Source organism: Poeciliopsis prolifica, unplaced genomic scaffold (assembly GCF_027474105.1).
Source record: "Poeciliopsis prolifica strain line A6 unplaced genomic scaffold, Auburn_PproV2 SCAFFOLD001, whole genome shotgun sequence".
NCBI lineage: Eukaryota > Metazoa > Chordata > Actinopteri > Cyprinodontiformes > Poeciliidae > Poeciliopsis > Poeciliopsis prolifica.
This window is the reverse complement of record NW_026562376.1, coordinates 25,514,598-25,531,772: the sequence shown is the minus strand read 5'-3', so window position 1 is coordinate 25,531,772 and position 17,175 is coordinate 25,514,598. Positions and strand designations below refer to the sequence as shown.

At 39.4% G+C, this 17,175-nt stretch overlaps 2 protein-coding genes across 2 annotated transcripts; both read left to right on the top strand.

The window, feature by feature from the left end:
• The first annotated feature begins 41 nt into the window (after window positions 1-41).
• Window positions 42-4,158, top strand: LOC129361903 (cytosolic 5'-nucleotidase 1A). Its single transcript, XM_055033123.1, has 6 exons — window positions 42-209; window positions 1,115-1,228; window positions 2,043-2,178; window positions 2,270-2,392; window positions 2,611-2,741; window positions 3,073-4,158. The coding sequence occupies exons 1-6, from the start codon at window positions 174-176 to the stop codon at window positions 3,316-3,318; spliced, it is 786 nt and encodes a 261-aa protein (XP_054889098.1). The 5' UTR covers window positions 42-173; the 3' UTR covers window positions 3,319-4,158.
• Window positions 4,159-4,753: 595 nt separating this feature from the next.
• On the top strand, window positions 4,754-16,939 carry rfwd3 (ring finger and WD repeat domain 3). The gene is made up of 13 exons (XM_055039747.1): window positions 4,754-4,916; window positions 6,656-6,936; window positions 7,024-7,286; window positions 7,463-7,530; window positions 8,833-9,030; window positions 9,123-9,214; window positions 10,280-10,394; window positions 11,440-11,680; window positions 12,888-13,038; window positions 13,550-13,726; window positions 13,880-14,094; window positions 15,287-15,501; window positions 15,694-16,939. Exons 2-13 carry the CDS (start codon window positions 6,656-6,658, stop codon window positions 15,835-15,837), a joined length of 2,160 nt encoding a protein of 719 aa, XP_054895722.1. The 5' UTR covers window positions 4,754-4,916; the 3' UTR covers window positions 15,838-16,939.
• Window positions 16,940-17,175: the final 236 nt, after the last annotated feature.

The window sequence follows — 17,175 nt, the reverse complement described above, 5'->3', positions numbered from 1 at the left end:
CCAGGAAGTGACGTATCACGCTCTCCCTCCTTAAAGCGAACGTGCTGCCTTGGGTCCAGGCAGAACCAAAATAAGGGGACCTTCGTGCAGAATAACTGGACTCTTGGTTTTTGCGGTGCGGGACCAATTAAGAGGAAAACGTGAACTACTGTAAGGTCCTTCTGGGTGTGAGAATGGTCTCTACGGTCACGAACAGCGACGTGAAGCAGGTACGTTTACTTTACCCTCTGCAGAACACACATCCCTGCTAGAGTCATGGTAAAATAGTTATCGCTCTAATCATTGTTTCTAATCATTTGTGTTTTTGTTTCTCCTTTGCAATATTTTCTTCTATGTCACATTTTACAGTTACAGCCGAGTATATTGAAAAAAGGCGGAAGTTGTACATTGTTGTAGACTGATTTGCAGCCGCAAATCACTTCATAGAATTGTGTTTCTAGGCGTCAATACAGAATTACAAATAGGCCCACATGGCTATTTGCATGTGTCACAATTAGCCTTCTGCAACAGGAATTACGAGAGAAACTAAACTCGGAGAAAGAAGGGCAAAGGAGAAAAAAGATAATAACTTAGCTGATTGTTTTAAAGGGGTGAGTATTATGTATTTTCCAGGCACACAGTGACATTTTATAGCACAGTCAAGTAACTATATTACCTTTAGTTGTTTTAAAAGAGCTGTGTAAGTAACTTTTAAGTCATTTGATTTCATAATTTGACGCCTTGAAATTGTTCTCTGCGTCTTTAAGAAGCTCCTACACTTTCAGACACTCCCCCATCACTCCGCCATATAAACAGTGCTCCTCCATAATGACCATTCTTAAGACCTTTGGTGTTAGAAATAATTTGAATGAAGCTTGAGAAAGCTGCACTTCATCTGCATTGGAATTGTTTTAATTTTTGTTATGGCAACCTTACAACCTTACAAAATTGGAAAAACGTGTCTGTTCAAATATCTGTTCTTCTACATAGCGCTGTCTTTCTGTATTTCTAGTTAATATTGTCTCTGTTCACATCCCAGAAATAAACCTACCATAAAACAGCAATTGTGCCTTTAGTAAGAGGAGCAGATTCATCTCATATTTTAAGTCTGATAGTGAGATTCTTCTTCTTGCAGAAAGATATCGACCAGGCGGTGGTTGTTGCTGTGACTTTTGCTGCAGTTTTTGGACCTGAAGCTGAAGATGACAGCACAGTTTATAGGTTGGGCATGGGTCTTCCATTGCTTCAGGTGAGAAGTCATGAACAGTAGAAATTAACTTTAAACAATTTAAGTTTAATAGTTTCAGTCTCCAGTACAAGTATACTCACCCATTTAAATATCAAATATGGATTTGAGGAAAAAAGTGCCCAACAGTTTTATGTTTTCTTACTAACATCTTTTCTAGATGTTGTAGTGACTGTTTTTGTGTTGTTTTTTTTATGAAAACATATAAATTCTCTTCTAAATATAAAAATATACTACACAAAAAGCTTGGAGTGACAAAGTAAAAACATCTTTGTTGTTAAAAATGTTTACCTCCCAGCTATCACAGCCTTAGGTTTTCTTGCTCACCTTTGTAGGGGTATTTTCCATCACTCTTCTCTGCACTCTTAAGGATCTGTCAGGTTGGATTGTCAGTGTCTTTCATTATTTGCGACAAACAGGACAAATCTCAAAAACATAAAAAAAAAACACACACACACACACATCTGAGTAATTTTTTACAGATTTCACATTTACCAGAAACATCTTGGTGAACCGCCAGGACTTTTTGGAAGATTTTCTGTGAGCTGACGAGACAGAAAGTGTACTTTTTATTTTGGAGTGTGTGGGTTCTGTCACATTTAATCTGAAACTAAAACAGCATTTCAGACCCACTCACTGCATGGTGGCTGCAGTAAGGGGGTGTGAGGCTGTTTTCTTCTTCAAGCATCAGTTTGTGACAAAAAAGCAAAAACAAAACAGGTGTTTGTTTTTAAAAAGAAAACCAACTGGTTTTCTTGACAGTAAGAAGATTGTAGTCCAGCTTTGGTGGGAGGTGACGATATTTGGTTTTCCTCAGGTTCTGCAGAGAGTGAATGAGCGTCTGCTGGAGAAAAATCCAGCTGAACATCAGCTGTTTGACGTCATCTTGATCACTACGGATAGCTGGCAGCAGCAGCAGAATTCCAGCATCATTAACAGCACCAGACATCACGGTAGTCTCACCTCAGTCTTCCTCTTTCCACATCTCCTCTGCAACACTCAGATGACTTCGCTTTCTAACGCCTTATTGTTGCTCTGTTGTAGGTCTAGAAATCAGCAGGTTCTGCTTTTCAACAGAGGACAACTACATTGAGAGTCTCATGCAAAATAATGTTCAGCTCTTCTTGACAATAGATGGAAACGAAGCATTGCAGGCAACACACCACGGTTAGGAAGTCTTTTCTTGTATGACATCTTCTGTCAGTCATTTCTAGAAACCATATTAAAACACAGGGTACACTACCAATAAGTGACAGACATTTCCGAACTGTAGCATCTGTTGTAGCATCAACCATTAAAACTTCCATTTGTCAGTGTAACCTGGAAACTGGTCTATCATTTAGGTTTGGATTAATATTTTGTTATCGTGCTTTTAATTGGTCCAGGTGTTCCTTCAGCACTGCTGGATAAGAACTTGGTTTCCTGTCCATCAGAACAGCTCAGAGTTTTATTCTGTGAGAACGCCATCATCCAACCCAACATAGGTTCAACAGAAGCAAGCAAAAAATCTGCTCAGGTACAAACATTAACAAGTGTCTTTTTCAGAGCCTTTCGTAAAGTTTCAAACTCACTCCACTTTTTCATATTTTCCTGTATCACTACTAACTCAAATTTAAATGTATATATTTAAATTTGTCTGACAATATCTGAGGTCTTCACAGATAAACTATGGAAGGTTTTTTGGGTTTTTTGGTCAGTCTTATAAAACCCCAATTAAATATGCGTTTTCAATTTTTTTTTTGACATTACAACCACAAGGTGGTGTGAGTAGGCACTGTATGTTATATTCAGTTATCTGCTGATAACTGAGTTGAAAATGATTTCATTTTCTTCTTTTGTCTCAACAGAACTTTTTAGCTCATTTAGGCCAGATGAGGCAGAAGTTTGGTGTGTTTGACAGCCCTCTTTGTTTCACTCTTGTAACATCACATGGTGGCAAAGACAGCTGCTGCTGCGCCCTAAAATCACTTCGGTCCCTGGGCGTCAGCGTGGATGAAGCATACTGCCTGGGTGGGGCCCCGCGTGGCCCCATCCTGTCGCTGCTCCGACCTCACTTTCTGCTCAGCCATGGATTCAGCCTACTGGAGGCCTGATTGTCTCTTCACTTGAATGTCACAGAAACTTCGGGAACATTTCGTGGCTATCACTTAGCTCAATATTAGACAGCCAGTAAAGTCCGTAAAGGTATACAAATGCAAAGGAGGTTCAACACAGTTGCCACTCTGATTGGTTGCTTTTGATTGGGAGCATTGTTTTTTTTTTCAGGCAGGAGGTGGAGAAGCTCAATCTTTTCACACAAATATTTTAAAAGATGTAAAAAAATAAAAGCTGGTTCTGAGTTCAGAACCAATAAAGATATTTATTTATTAATCTCTTGCAAATCAAAAGTTTACAGATTGTTAAAGCAAGAATGGAAATCCCAGACTATGTCATAGCCCTGAAAACATCTGATGGGTCAACTGAACGTTTGGGTTGGCCTATACGCTATTATGATCTTGGTCTGTTTTGCTACATTAGAAACTGGCAAACGTCATAAAATAGAAGATTCTGTGGAAATATAATAGCAACATATAAGGAAGCCAGGAAGTTAAAGTTTGAGTTCAGATTGGTTGTCCATATGGACAATGCATACAGAGGTTACAAAGTGACTTCAAGACAACAAAGCGAATGTTTTATTGTGGCCAGCTCAACACCCAGATGTCAATCCTGTAGAGAATGTGTGGGAAGAGCTGAAATGGTGTGTGTGAGTGGGGTAGCCTATAACCCTAATTGGTTCCAGCAGATCTTTCTGTAGAAACATGTCATTATTTCATCAACCTGTCGTGAGAACACCTAAAAGTTCATACAGCTCAATGGCAATACTACCAAACACACAGTGAACAAATGTATGTAAACTTACAATTTTGAAGCTACTAATAAATACATCTAACATATACTTTCTCTCATCATTGTGGCATTTAAATATTTTTGTGAAATGTAAATATTTTTGGAGATTCTAACTCCTCTTAAGACAAGAGGAGTTTGAGAAGATTTAAATTCATGAGTGGAAAGATTTCTTGTAGTCTCCTTTTGTCTCCTCTTTTAACACTAATTTGTTTGTCTGAATATATTCTTTTCTTTTTTCTGCTCAGTTAAAATTGTAGCAATTTTTTGTGAGGTGTGATTTGTTATATTGTTTTGTATCAGATTTTCAAAAAATGTTTCCATTTTTAAAAAATTGTGAAAATGAAATACAACAAATGTTGCTATATTGTCTGAATATAAAATGAAAGAGTTAAGTATATCTTAGATGAATATAAAATTAAATCTTATTGATTTATTACACAGAAGTTCAATATTTGATCAATTCTCACATTGACTTATTTGAAAAAAATATACACAGAATGAGATTTTTTTTAGAGTCGTTTCAGTCCAACCTCCATACCAGTAGATGGCGGTAATGTACACCTAGCGTTTTTTGACAACCGGCAAATAATCCTAAAAAAAGGAAGAAGAATTGTCTCTTACCGCTCCAGGGGCGGGGCTGAGAGCGCGTGAGCCGGGAGATTCGACTCCTGACCTGAGTGTTTACTGTCATATGAACCGCAAATAATTTACGAACCCACAAAAATTGGATCCTCTAAATTCAGCCTTTGCTAACCATGTGGTTACACATTGGGATTATCCGGAGGTGGACCAAGTGCTGTTAACTGTGAGTGTTTGTGTGTCTCCAACCGTTTTGTTTTTTCTTACGGCTACGCAACAACAGTTCGTGCTAGCTAATTAGCTGAACAAAAGGCTTAAATGTTTTTAACAGTTTCATGATACTAATACTTCACTTCCGTGAGCTGTCGTAAATTCTGCTTGTGTTTAACGTTATCAAGTGCGCAACATTTAAGGCAGTGTTCGTTAAAGGACTTTTATCATAACAATTCTTAAGTAGTTTCATCAAAAGTGTCTGGAGATATCAGGTAAAAACATGCAGAAAGCATTTAACTGTGGCACAATATGAAGTAGATGAGCCTGATTAAAATGCAATGTTTCAGTAAATGCAACTGCTCTCTTTGCAGTTTGCAGGCCTCCGTACGACCGCGGTGTTTAGTTCAGAGCTGAGCCGTCAGCACGGCGACTGCAGGGTGGAGTTTTCCGAAGAGTATTGGACATAGTACAGTTTTGGCTACAATATGCATATTTTACAATGCATCACGTAAAATACGCTTTTCTGGGGCTTGTGTTTCCGGATGGTTCAATTCATGAAGCCTTTGTCTTATCTGGGTGGTCAACAAACATCTTGGCGCGAACCCGACGGAACAGAAAACGTGTTAAAAATGTCTGGTTCGTTTGTGGGAGAACAAAACAAACAAACAAACAAACAAAAAAAAAGATATTTTGTTTCCTTTAAATGCAGTTAGAGCCAGTCGCCAGAAATAATTTTGACCCAGACCGTGGATCTACAATGTGATGTAGGTAAATGAAAATATATATGTATATAAAAAAAATCCAATTAATCGAGGTTAAATTTACACACGATGACAATCATTGTTTGCTGTCATTCATCTTAAAAAAACAGAAATGTTGACAGTTTTGCAAATTTATTAAGAAAAAAATAAAATATTACACAACTTATAAGTATTCAGACACTCCTGACACTCCTATTCAACTCATATGATGTACATTTCTTCTGATCCTTTGTGAGTGGCCGGTTGGATGGAAGCCTGTTCTCTGTGCAACATCTGGAGGCCTTCATAGAGTTCACCAAAAAACACAGGAGAGAAATAAGATTCTCTGGTGTGATGAAATTTTTGGTGCTAATTCTAAATGCTGTGTGGAGAAAACCAGGCACTGCTCATCACCTGCCCAACTCAATCCCAAATGTGAAACACGGTGGTGGCAGCATCATGCTATGGGATGCTTTTCAGCTGCAGGGACAGGATGACTGGTTGCAACTGAAGGAAAGATGAATGTGGCTTAGTACAGAGAGATGCTAGAAGAAAACATTTTAAATTGAGCTCAGGCCCTCAGATTGGGCTGAAGGTTCACCTTCCAACAAGACAACTGCCCGAAGCACACAGCTAGAATAACAAAGGCATGGCTTCAGAACAACTCTGAGACCATTCCTGACAGCCCTGACCAAACCTGACCTAAACCCAACGGAGCATCTCTGCAGAGACCTGAAAATGGCTCCACCAACGTTCACCATCCAACCTGACGGAATTGGAGAGGATCTGTTTTTCTTTTTCAAAATATGTGTTATGCATGCAGCTTAAGTTTTCTATTCAACGTCTTTGATTTGAAAATCTTTCACTCATCATTTATTTACTTGGGTAATGAAAACATATAGTCTAAATCCAAACATTAAGTATGTGCTGAAGTTTTTCTAAGTGATTTTGTTACATAGTTTAGGTACAGATAAATTATCTGTCATCATTCCTGTTTTTCTGCTCTGAGTAGATGGAGGCCATGGAGGTAGACTCGCCTGTGGTCCCTCCAGTTGCTGGTGCTGCGGTTGCAGCTGTTGCTGAGCCTGAGGATGTTGACGCCCCTCTAGCCATCTCAGACTCTGGAAGCAGCACTGAGGTAGATGAGGATGAAGATGATGGTGCTGGAGCCCAGCAGGTGGTTCAGGCTCCTTTCAGGCTTCCTGCCACCTGGGCCTTCAGTCAGAGGGCCATAGATGGAGTCCCAGCTGTGCCTTCAGTAACCCAGGGGGTATCAATGCGGAGGTCACTCAGGTGGGGACCTTTCCCACTGTTCTTCTCCCATCTGTTGTGCTTTGTCCAAAGCATCATTGCAGGAATGACTTTGTGTTTGTGTTCCAGACAGGGTCTCAGAGTCCATTACCCCAGCCAGACTGCAGCACCTTCCAGAGGACTTCCAGACTTCCTTCTCCGAGCTCCAGCTGCCAGTACAACTCAGCCAGAGTCCGGCAGCACCACTGAGGCCAGTGAGTCCGAGTCTGAGGAGGAAACAGCAGAAAGCACAGCTGCCGGGGCAGAGGCCTCACTACATTTACCTTCTGCCGCTCTTATTCCTAATGCTCCCACTGAGCAGTCTCAACCAGAAGCAGCAGCAGCAGCTCCCAGTAAGACTGACAAAAATTCACCTTGATGGTGTTTGGTAGCATGTTAGTTGTTTTTGTTAAATTATGTGGTATTATTTCTGATAATTAGTGTTTTAAATAACATTTTAAGTTCTTGAAAGGCTGTTTCTTCTTCCTCGTCTGAGTCTTTGTAAAATATTTAGTGACTTTGTTTGTAGGTCGTACCGAAGCTGTTTCTGCAGCAGCAAACGAGGCCGGGGGCGATGCTCAAATCCAGGACCTCCAGGTACTTGATGGTTTAGCTTTCCTGTTAATGTCCAATATTTTGATCTCGTGTTTTTTTTTTTTCTTCTTTTTTTGTTTAAAATTTTAGAACATTAAGGAATCTCAGTATTGGTCGCCAGGAATCATGTTTTATTTAATCCTTATAAAATGAAACTATTTATTTTCCCCTTTTCTCCTTATGCATGTCTGGATTTTCTCCTTGTACGCTGGCTTCCTCCCACTGTCCAAAAATATGACTTTTAATTAGTTGGTCTCTCTAAATTCTGTCTGTGTTTGTATGACTGTTTGTCCTATTTGTTTCTGTGTTGACCAATAGAGATGGGCACCAGGACCCCCTCATATCCTTGCAGTGTGTTAGATATTGAATGTTCTCTAATGCAGAAACTTTCTGATTGTAATCAAAAGATAACATGCAAAGTATTTTTATGGGTTTAATAAGAAATGTGAAATTGTAAAATATGAATTGAGAAAATATTATGTCCTTAAGGTAAAGGTAATTTTAATTATGTAGCACATTTCCAGCAACAAAGCAAGTGCTTTACAGGATTTAAAAGGAAATGCAAACAAAATTACTAACCAAAGGAAAGAGTTTAAAAGAAAAAAAAAAATCTAATAATGTTTATCCAAAGTAAATAAACTAGATACTGCTATTCAGTGTTGGTATATAAGTATAAGTAAGTCTTCTTCTTCTACTTCCTTTTTTAGGTTGGAAGATTAGGAGTCGAAAAAGTAGTTGCAAAGGCAGTTTTTCTGGGTTCCAAGTTCTAATCCTCCATATGAGAGGGATTTTCTTTTTCCACATGAAAAACAAAAGAAAAGCACAGAATTTCTTGTAGAAGAGTGATGTTGGTGTGCAACACAGTAGTGTTAGTCTATTACTGATGCTATGGTGATGGATTAGGATATTTTACCTGTGTGTAAAATGTCCAGAATAATAACAAATATTAATTAGTTGTGACCCATAAAGCTAACATGTATCATTCTCTGTCTTATATACATTTTGTTTGAAACTGATAGAATGCGTCTATTTTAATGATGCTTTGTTTTAGTTAATTTTGGAGCGCTTTTGTGACCTCTGGAAAAGTAGTAACAGTAAGAACAGTTGTGAACTCTAATGGACTTTTAGAGGCACCAGTCTCTTTTTTTTTTTTTTTTTTTTTTTTTTACATGTCTGCTGAACAAATGTCATCACTATGGAATACAACTATAGCATCAGATGTTTCACAAAAAGTCTACTGTCCATAACAGTTTTGACCCGCCTGTAGCATTGAACCTCCACTAACTGTAACCATCTGACCTCCAGCTGACTCCTGCAGCCCCGTCTTCATCCCAGCAAAGCCGCAGTGGCGACAGCGAAGGCGAAATGTGCTCCATCTGCTTTGAGGTGTGGACCACAGCAGGCGAACACCGGCTCTCTGCTCTGCGCTGCGGACACCTCTTCGGCAACACGTGCATCAAGCGCTGGCTCAAGGCTCAGGGCTCGGCTGCTAAATGTCCACAGGTGAACATAAACAAGACAGTCCCAATATGATTAAAATTTATTCTTTATAGGTTCCCGCCCCCCCTGTATTTAATATGTTTTGGTTTTTTCAGTGCAACAAGAAAGCAAAGCATTCAGACATTGTGCTGCTGTACGCTCCAAAGCTGAGAGCCCTGGACAACTCTGAGCAGGAGAGCCTGAAGAGGTAGATATTACTGCTGAAACAATGAATCGTAATGAATTGAAATAATCAACTACTTTAGTATCAATTTACTATTAAACGGGCAATACAGACTCAAAAAAGGCTATTTGCTGGAATAAACAACTTTCAGAGTTGGAAAGTTGGAAAATAATACCTCAATACATTCTGAATTTAAGATAAACACACTTTAGTCTGTAATATGCTGTAGCTAAAATTCCTCAAGTTGAAGTTTTAGCTTCAGTCGGATCAGAATCACTAACGGAATATTGTTATTGCATTTCAGGCAATACAACAAATGTTTATTTTCTTACGTAAATGTATTTATTGATTTATGCGTTTCATCTTTTAATATAATTCTAATATTATATAAAAATATTATGAAAAAGCTTTAGAATGTGACACTTAGTTTTATTCGATAATCAATTAATCTTCAGAACAATTGATAGAATAACTGATTGCTTCTATGCATAGAAGACAAAAGATGAGAAAATCAAGAACTAACATGAGAAAAAAAATAACAAATTGGACACAAAATATTTTCATTCTCCATTTTTGTTTTTTGCCATGTCAGACACTTTACATTGAGGAAAGCTGAGACATTTCAAAAGTTAAAAGTCATGTAAACTGAATGTTTTTGATCATTTCTGCATAGGATTTGCAATAAGCTCACATATCCATTAGTGCAGAAAATGCTGGGATTTGATTTTGCATAAATTTCAGGAATTGCAAAAAACTCCTGGAGAGACTGAGTAATCCTGTAATTACATATTTCAGCTTCTTTCTTTCATACATTTTTATTCTTCCTACATGAAATGATCTGAGTCTTGTTTACACTTTTACATCAGACTGTCGTCTGCATGCACAGACTGTCAGGTGGGCAGGCGACAACCCACCATGCCGCGTTGGTACTTCCACAAAAAACAAGGACACTGCAGAAAAACTCATCCAGCTTTGAAGTGTAGTTTTTGTTTAGCAGCCATCATTGGGTCTTTTGCCTGTTTCAGTTTTCGATTCGTCCCACTCCATGTTGTGCTATGTTTCTGTAAAGCTTGGTGTGTTTGTATTCAGGTCTTTGGAGCAGGAGCAGTCTCTGAGGAGAAAAGCTGAACTGGAGTCAGCAGAATACAAACTCAAGCTTCAGGTTGTCACCAGCAAATTTGGACAGGCACAGCAAGAGCTGCAGGTAGTACTGCTTTTGGCTGAAAATCACTTCAGTCAATTATTGTGCAGATAATTGAAAACACATCAACATGTATCCTTTAATCGATCAGGAAATAAAGAGAGCAAAGCAGCAGCATAAAATGTACAAGACCTAATCCACAAATGCATTGTGTATTTTTACACATCAGTGCCGTAATAGGAGCCCAGTGAGCTGATGTCTCTGTTCTTCAACATAGACTTGAATTGCCTGAGTTATAAGAGATGATCATTTTATTATTTCCAGTGACAAGAACAGAGAGTTTCATTGCCTTTTGACCCAGTTCATTTCTGACTCCATAGTCCATCAGAAGGAAAATGATCAAAGGAAAAAGTTGGTATAGGGAACCAGTCAATACAGAATCAATAATGGACCACAAATGTTTGTGGGAATTAAATGTTACAACTCATATTCATTAAAAAATTCTTCAGTTATAGTAGATTGTCATGGCTGGTTGCAGTCTGCATTACAGAAAAAAAAGTGTATAGGTCAGAGCATTCTCTGACAGGAGATTGATTCTGCTTTACACACACCTGCATGTGTAAGGGTGCATCTATGTGGTTTTTACAGCTTTGCAAAAAAAAAAAAAAAAAAACAAATTCTCACCCCACACAGGAAATGAACTTGTGAGCTAAATTATGTGAATGCTGCAAATGTTGAGCAAAGTAAACTTTCCAACAGTCAAACCTCATCCTGCTCAGCGACACTCTGCAAACATAAGACAAAACAAACAATATATGAGCAAATAAATGAAAAGCAGAGTAATCAATAAATGTGAAATTATTAATATTACGATTAAAAATAGATAATGTATGAGAAGATGACAAAAAGGAACCTTTTCATAATGTGTGAGAAACTTGTTTCTAAAAGAGAAACCCAATTTATGTTTTAGCTTAGAAACCAGTTTGTCAGACATTTTATAAAGAAACAGCAGCCCAGTTTTTAAACTGCATGTCTGGTAAAAACCTGACCTTGATAAGATTTAGAACTATGTACTCAACTCTTTGACTCTATCTACATGTCTTTGTAGGAGCTGAAGGCCTTGATGGCCCAAACTGGAAGAAGCTCGGCTCCACACTCTTCGTCGTCGTCCTCCTCCTCATCCTCCTCCTCCATGTCTCCGAGGACAGACGGCTCCAGGACAGCTCAGTACAGCTTCTCTAAGGCGGTGCTGGTGTCTCAGACAGGCGGCTGCAGAGTTCTGTCCTACTGTGAACCTCTGTGCTGCCTGCTGGCCTCACAGCCCTCCCCTCACTCTACACTAGTGCCTGGTAACCTGCATTCTTATTTCCATCTTGTGTCATCAGGAGTTAATTTTACAGAACTTGTTTTACTGCGTCTACTTCTTTTAGCGTTTTACTTCTCTAGGATCTTTATCATCTTAAACAGATTGATGAGATATTTTTTATCTGCTGCAGTTTCTGCATGAAGCCAATAATAGCAGCAGCTCTCAGACATTTATCATGATGCCACCTGTCAGTCATTCCAAATGACCAACCAATTTGTCCTTCCCTGGAGGAAGTGAACTTCAGTTTATCTTTTATGAATGCACTGTGGTCAGAGAGATTTGTTGGAAATTAATCTGAAGAAATGTCAGTGGGAAATGTAAAAGTTGCTTGTGGTCGACATCATGAACAGCTGAATACTACAGCAACCGGCAGTGTAGCTAGAACATGTTCATCTGTGTGAAGGTGTTAGTCGTTATTACATCATATGCTTGATGGTTAAATCAAAGATGAATGTGTCAAATTGAGTTCAAAACAATAACTATGTGCTGTGGCAACAAATGGACACATTTTCTTGGTGAAGCAGTAACTTTTCAGGCATGTTACAAATATTCATATAAATAATCTGACATACATGAAGAAATAGTTCACATGTCTCCTATTAGTAACTGCAAGTGCAAATTACACAACACAACTGTGACACAGATAAAAAGACAGAAAACATGACTGGTCAATTATTTGGCAGATTACAAAAATATAATAAGCTAGGTTACAAATATCCTCCAGTAATGCTGATTTTGAACATCAGGACAACCTAATAATTCCATCACATATGTGGTACTGTGACTGAAGCAATGGGGTTAAAACGTGCTGCACATTATATTTGCTGGATGTTCCACAAAGATGCAGGTGGACACACAAAAAAACACCATGATTAAACATTAATATTCTGCCATGTCATTCTACAAAGAGAAATTAATTTCAACAGCCAACCAGTGGAAAACAACCATCACATAACCAAAGGGATATTGAAGATGAAACAAATGTGAAGAATCTTCACCTTCCTTCAACTTATAACTGTGTCTGTCAGAAGTTTTCTCTACTCTTGCATGGATGTTGTGTTAATTGTCGGGGCAGTATGTCTTGTTTTTTTTTTGTTTTAAGTTTGCCTCAGGAGTCAACATTCAAAGCATTAGAGTAGGGCTGAAGAGTGACATAGAAGTGAAGGTATTTTTCTGGTGTATCTGTTCAGGTTGTGGGGTGAAGAAGGTGAGCTTGGTTAACATGAAAGCCAGTCAGTACGTTCCCATCCACAGCAAACAGATAAGAGGTCTGTCATTCAGCAGAGAGAACAACAGCCTGCTGCTATCTGCTGCGCTGGACAACACTGTTAAACTGACCAGGTAAGAACAAGGAGGGCAGTCTCTACTGTGCCATGCAAATAAGCGGTGGTAACCTCTGTAACAGATTTATCGGGATTTGCAAATGATTAACTGTGGTCTAAAAGGGATTTTGATTAAAGATGCTATGCAAAGCACTGAAGCTAAATTGGATGATTTCAGATTGTGTTGTGAAAAAGTATCATAGAGGAAGAGCGGAGACTGAAATCCCCTGGTATTACCATAGTTACATCAGGGTGTTTTGTTTTGGTCTATGAAGAATTAAACAGATGACATCAAATTCTCCATCAGCTTTCCAGATGAGAAAACATGACACAGATTTAAAACTTGACAGTCCAAAATCACAATTTGATGCAGCTTGTGCAGCAGGACACTGTGTGGAAGAACAAACACCTTGATATCATCCAAGTAGTGGACAATCCTGGGGCTTTAGCTACAGCAGGCTTCCTAAATGAGCCAAAATCTTCAGGAATATGCCTTCTCTTGTGTTTGTTCATAAAAACTTGTTTTGTAGCTTGCTAACCAACACGGTGGTTCAGACCTATAAGACGGATAAACCTGTGTGGAGCTGCTGCTGGTCTTTGGACAACAGCAACCACATCTACGCAGGTCTGAGCAACGGCTCCGTGCTCGTTTACGACACCAGGGACACCAGCACGCACGTTCATGAGCTGGAACCTCTTCGCTCCAGGTAAAAACTCACTAAAAACACTTGACAAGTATTACAACTCTTTCTGCACTGAGCAATATTTCTGATGGTTCAGTAGAAATTGGCATCTGCACATTAGGACACAACTTTCTGTCTCGTATTCAGTCTAACTTCGGGGATCTGTGGTGTTTGTAGGTGCCCAGTGGCGTCGTTGTGCTACGTCCCACGCATGGCGTCCAGCTCTTTCCCCTGTGGTGGGCTGATTGCTGGCTCACTTGAGGGTGCTTGTTTCTGGGAGCAGGAGAGTGAGACCACTTTCAGACCCCACATTCTGCCTTTAGAGAGTGGCAGTTGCACAGACATCCAGGTGGAGACTGAGAGCAGACACTGTCTGGTCACATACCGGCCAGGTAAGACCCACATTGTGTTCATACTGTCATAATTAGCGGTAGCAACAGTGGACAGCTTGGATTGTGTTGTTAACGCTGCAGCAATCAGGCATGCTGAACATCCATGTAGTGAAATCAGCAAGGAATGATTCTCGTTTAACAGCAAGAAACCTGCAGCAGAACCAGAACCTGGCTCAGTGTTGGTGGCTGACTGCCATGACTGATATGCATAAAAAGAAAACAGAAGCACTGACACAGGAGTACTATCTATCTTGATGTTGCAATATGTATACATATGTATTTTTCATAAATTTGTTAAAACTCTGATGTTGTGACTGTATGGTGTGAGACAGTTAAACTGTGAATAAATCAAGTTCCTCTTCTTCCTTCCAGTGCTAACTAGACACATTCAATCAAAGCCAGGAGGCGGGTCTTAGTGCTGTCAATCGTGCTTATACACTCTATACTCCTCCACTCCCTGCCTCTGTTACACTACAGTTTCTTCCTCATAGCCAAGCCTGTTGTAAAAGCTCAGGCTGATGACTGCAAATTAACAGTTTTTGTTGAATGGTAAGACATTTCCCTGCCATTAGCACATTGAGCTGTGTGTACACAGTGTGATTGGCAGCGCTAAGACCCTTCTCCTGGCTCTTATTGGTTGTTTGTCACAGGAAGCGGTGCTTTTCTTCAGATGTCGGTAGTAGAACAGGGAGAAGGTTTAGGAGCTTAGTCGTTTCACAAATTACCTGTCTCGCATCATTCTTTCACAAGTTAGTGACTGTGATAACAAATGTGTTTAAATTTTTAATTTTTTTTAACTTTTCTCCAGCCTAGAAGAAAAGTAAATTTTTGGCTGCAGTTGTAGCTCCTTTGGAGGCTTCATGTAGGAGAGAAACACAGCTGAGCTAATAAGTTCTGAGGCAGACTTTGAAGGAGAACTCATACAATAAAAGCTCAATCATTCTCTACGACGAGAAGAGAGACGGGGTCAAAGAGAGTTACTTCATGTTGACAGCATGCATTAATACCCTGAAAGTAAAACAGTTTTAGATCTTTGTTGAATTCCCCAGTATCTCCCACTTCAACTGCAGTCAGCTCACTACAGAGCTGCATGCAGCATCATGAACAACCTGGTTGTGGTGCTTTGAGCCTGAGAGTTATATTTCTGAACCTTAGGGCTGTTTATGTCAGTAAATGCTGTCCACGCTTGCAGGACGCTCCCATCAGACTCTACGATGCGTCCTGATGGCGCTGACTCGCGCGCCTCAGCTGGACTCCAGTCAGCTGCCCAGCTGCTCTTGCTCCCCTGTGCAGACATTCAGCGCTGGGTCATCCTGCAAACTGCTGACCAAGAACACCATCTTCAGGCATCCTGAGGGCCGTGGGATGTTGGTATGTGCTGGGGATGAGGCCTCCAACTCCACCATGGTAGGTCCTGTTTACACTTAATTTTTTATTTATTTATTTTTAATCAGGCTATTTTAAGAAATACACATATTTCAGTTCAACATTTTTGGATAAATGAACTCAACCTGATTTAAATGAGTTGCACTACAAAGCAACTGAACTTTGATCCATCTCCTCTTCCTGAAGCACTCTGTTTGCTCTGCCCCTCCCCAGGTGTGGGATGCAGGAAGTGGCTCTCTGCTTCAGAAGCTTCCAGCTGACCTACCAGTGTTGGACATCAGTCCCTTCTCTGCGAATGGAGAGAACTTTCTGGCCTCTCTCACAGAGAAGATGGTGAAACTTTACAAATGGGAGTAAATGAATTTGTTCCAGTCACAGTCAGACCATAAGGAAAGTGAAATGTTGGACATTATATGCTGCTAAATATTTATAACAGATTATTGGCTGAGTTGAGTCAGATTACCTTCGCTGTTCCTTTTCTTTTTCCAGCCAAAATTGCAGATTTATGTTGGTGTGATAAGGTTGTGTTTACATACCAGGTTGTATGAAAGCAGTGCACACTACCTCCAGTGAGTCTCCTCCAGAGTTCTGTTGAAGCTCCTCAGCCACAGATCACGTTCTTCTGTTCTTGTTCTGATGAAAGTCAAAGCTTTGAGAAAACATTTTGTCCTGCGGTTCTAGAAATTATGCAGATTACTGACAAACCCATTAGATACATTACTTGTTAGCAACTAGCATCAAAATCAGAAACGTGTCCATCACAGTTGACATCAACTTCACCGTCTCTCTTTCAGTTGATCTATCCAAGAAATCTCAGAAGTATAATGGCTGCTCTGATTATGACACCCACTGCTGGATTAGAAATATAATTCAGTTGCTTAATTATACTCATAATAAAATATGAAATCAGTTCACTTAAATTGAAAGTGAGCACCAGATTTGGTAAATTTTAATAATATCTGTTCAGGTTTTTTAACCTGATGTAAAACTTTGTCAGTTTATGGTCAAAATCTCTCTAAAACCAGAGATCTTGATGTTTACTCCAACATTTAAACAGAACCAAGACATAAAGACCTGGGGCTGGAGGTGTTAGCTCATAGTGCCACTTCAAACCGGAAGAAGAGGAAAAAATAAGTCGAATGTCCATTTTTCCCAGAAACTGTGATCACCATCTGATTGTATCTGATTGTATTATATGGTCAAATTGTATGGTATGTATGTATGTATGTATGTATGTATGTATGTATGTATGTATCACTCATTCCTAACTGGATAACCTGAGAGTCGTGGCAAAGGTCTGCTGTTTTACACACGTTCATCACACAGAAACTTCAAGTGCCAAAGGAATTCCACTCTTATAAATCAAACTTCTATTTTTAAGGAAAGTTACATGTATATTTCTTACTAGCTGTTTGTGTACAACTTCAGAGTTAATAAAAAAGCATTTTCTTTTTTTTTACTCTGGCGTTAAGAATTGTCTGTTTTGTGAAGTCTGTTACAGGGTCTTTGACAGCATTGCTGTCTGAACATAATTTTTTCTTAACACATTTAAAATTCAGGACCTACCCAGAGAGTAAGTCATAAGTTTGGTTATCATAATACATTAAATATGGTAAGTCCCCTCTCCCTCTAAGCATGTAGTCCTAGAAGCCATCTGTTATCTGTAGACTGTTGCTTGGTTGGGACTATCTACAT

Excerpts from the sequence above, each read along its gene's own strand:
- LOC129361903 (XM_055033123.1), top strand. The coding sequence starts at position 174 with ATGGTCTCTACGGTCACGAACAGCGACGTGAAGCAG. Across the intron at positions 1,229-2,042 it reads TGGGTCTTCCATTGCTTCAG|GTTCTGCAGAGAGTGAATGA; the intron begins GTGAGAAGTCAT and ends GGTTTTCCTCAG. Across the intron at positions 2,179-2,269 it reads TAACAGCACCAGACATCACG|GTCTAGAAATCAGCAGGTTC; the intron begins GTAGTCTCACCT and ends GCTCTGTTGTAG.
- rfwd3 (XM_055039747.1), top strand. The coding sequence starts at position 6,656 with ATGGAGGCCATGGAGGTAGACTCGCCTGTGGTCCCTCCAGTTGCTGGT. Across the intron at positions 6,937-7,023 it reads TCAATGCGGAGGTCACTCAG|ACAGGGTCTCAGAGTCCATT; the intron begins GTGGGGACCTTT and ends TTTGTGTTCCAG. Across the intron at positions 9,215-10,279 it reads GAGCAGGAGAGCCTGAAGAG|GTCTTTGGAGCAGGAGCAGT; the intron begins GTAGATATTACT and ends GTTTGTATTCAG.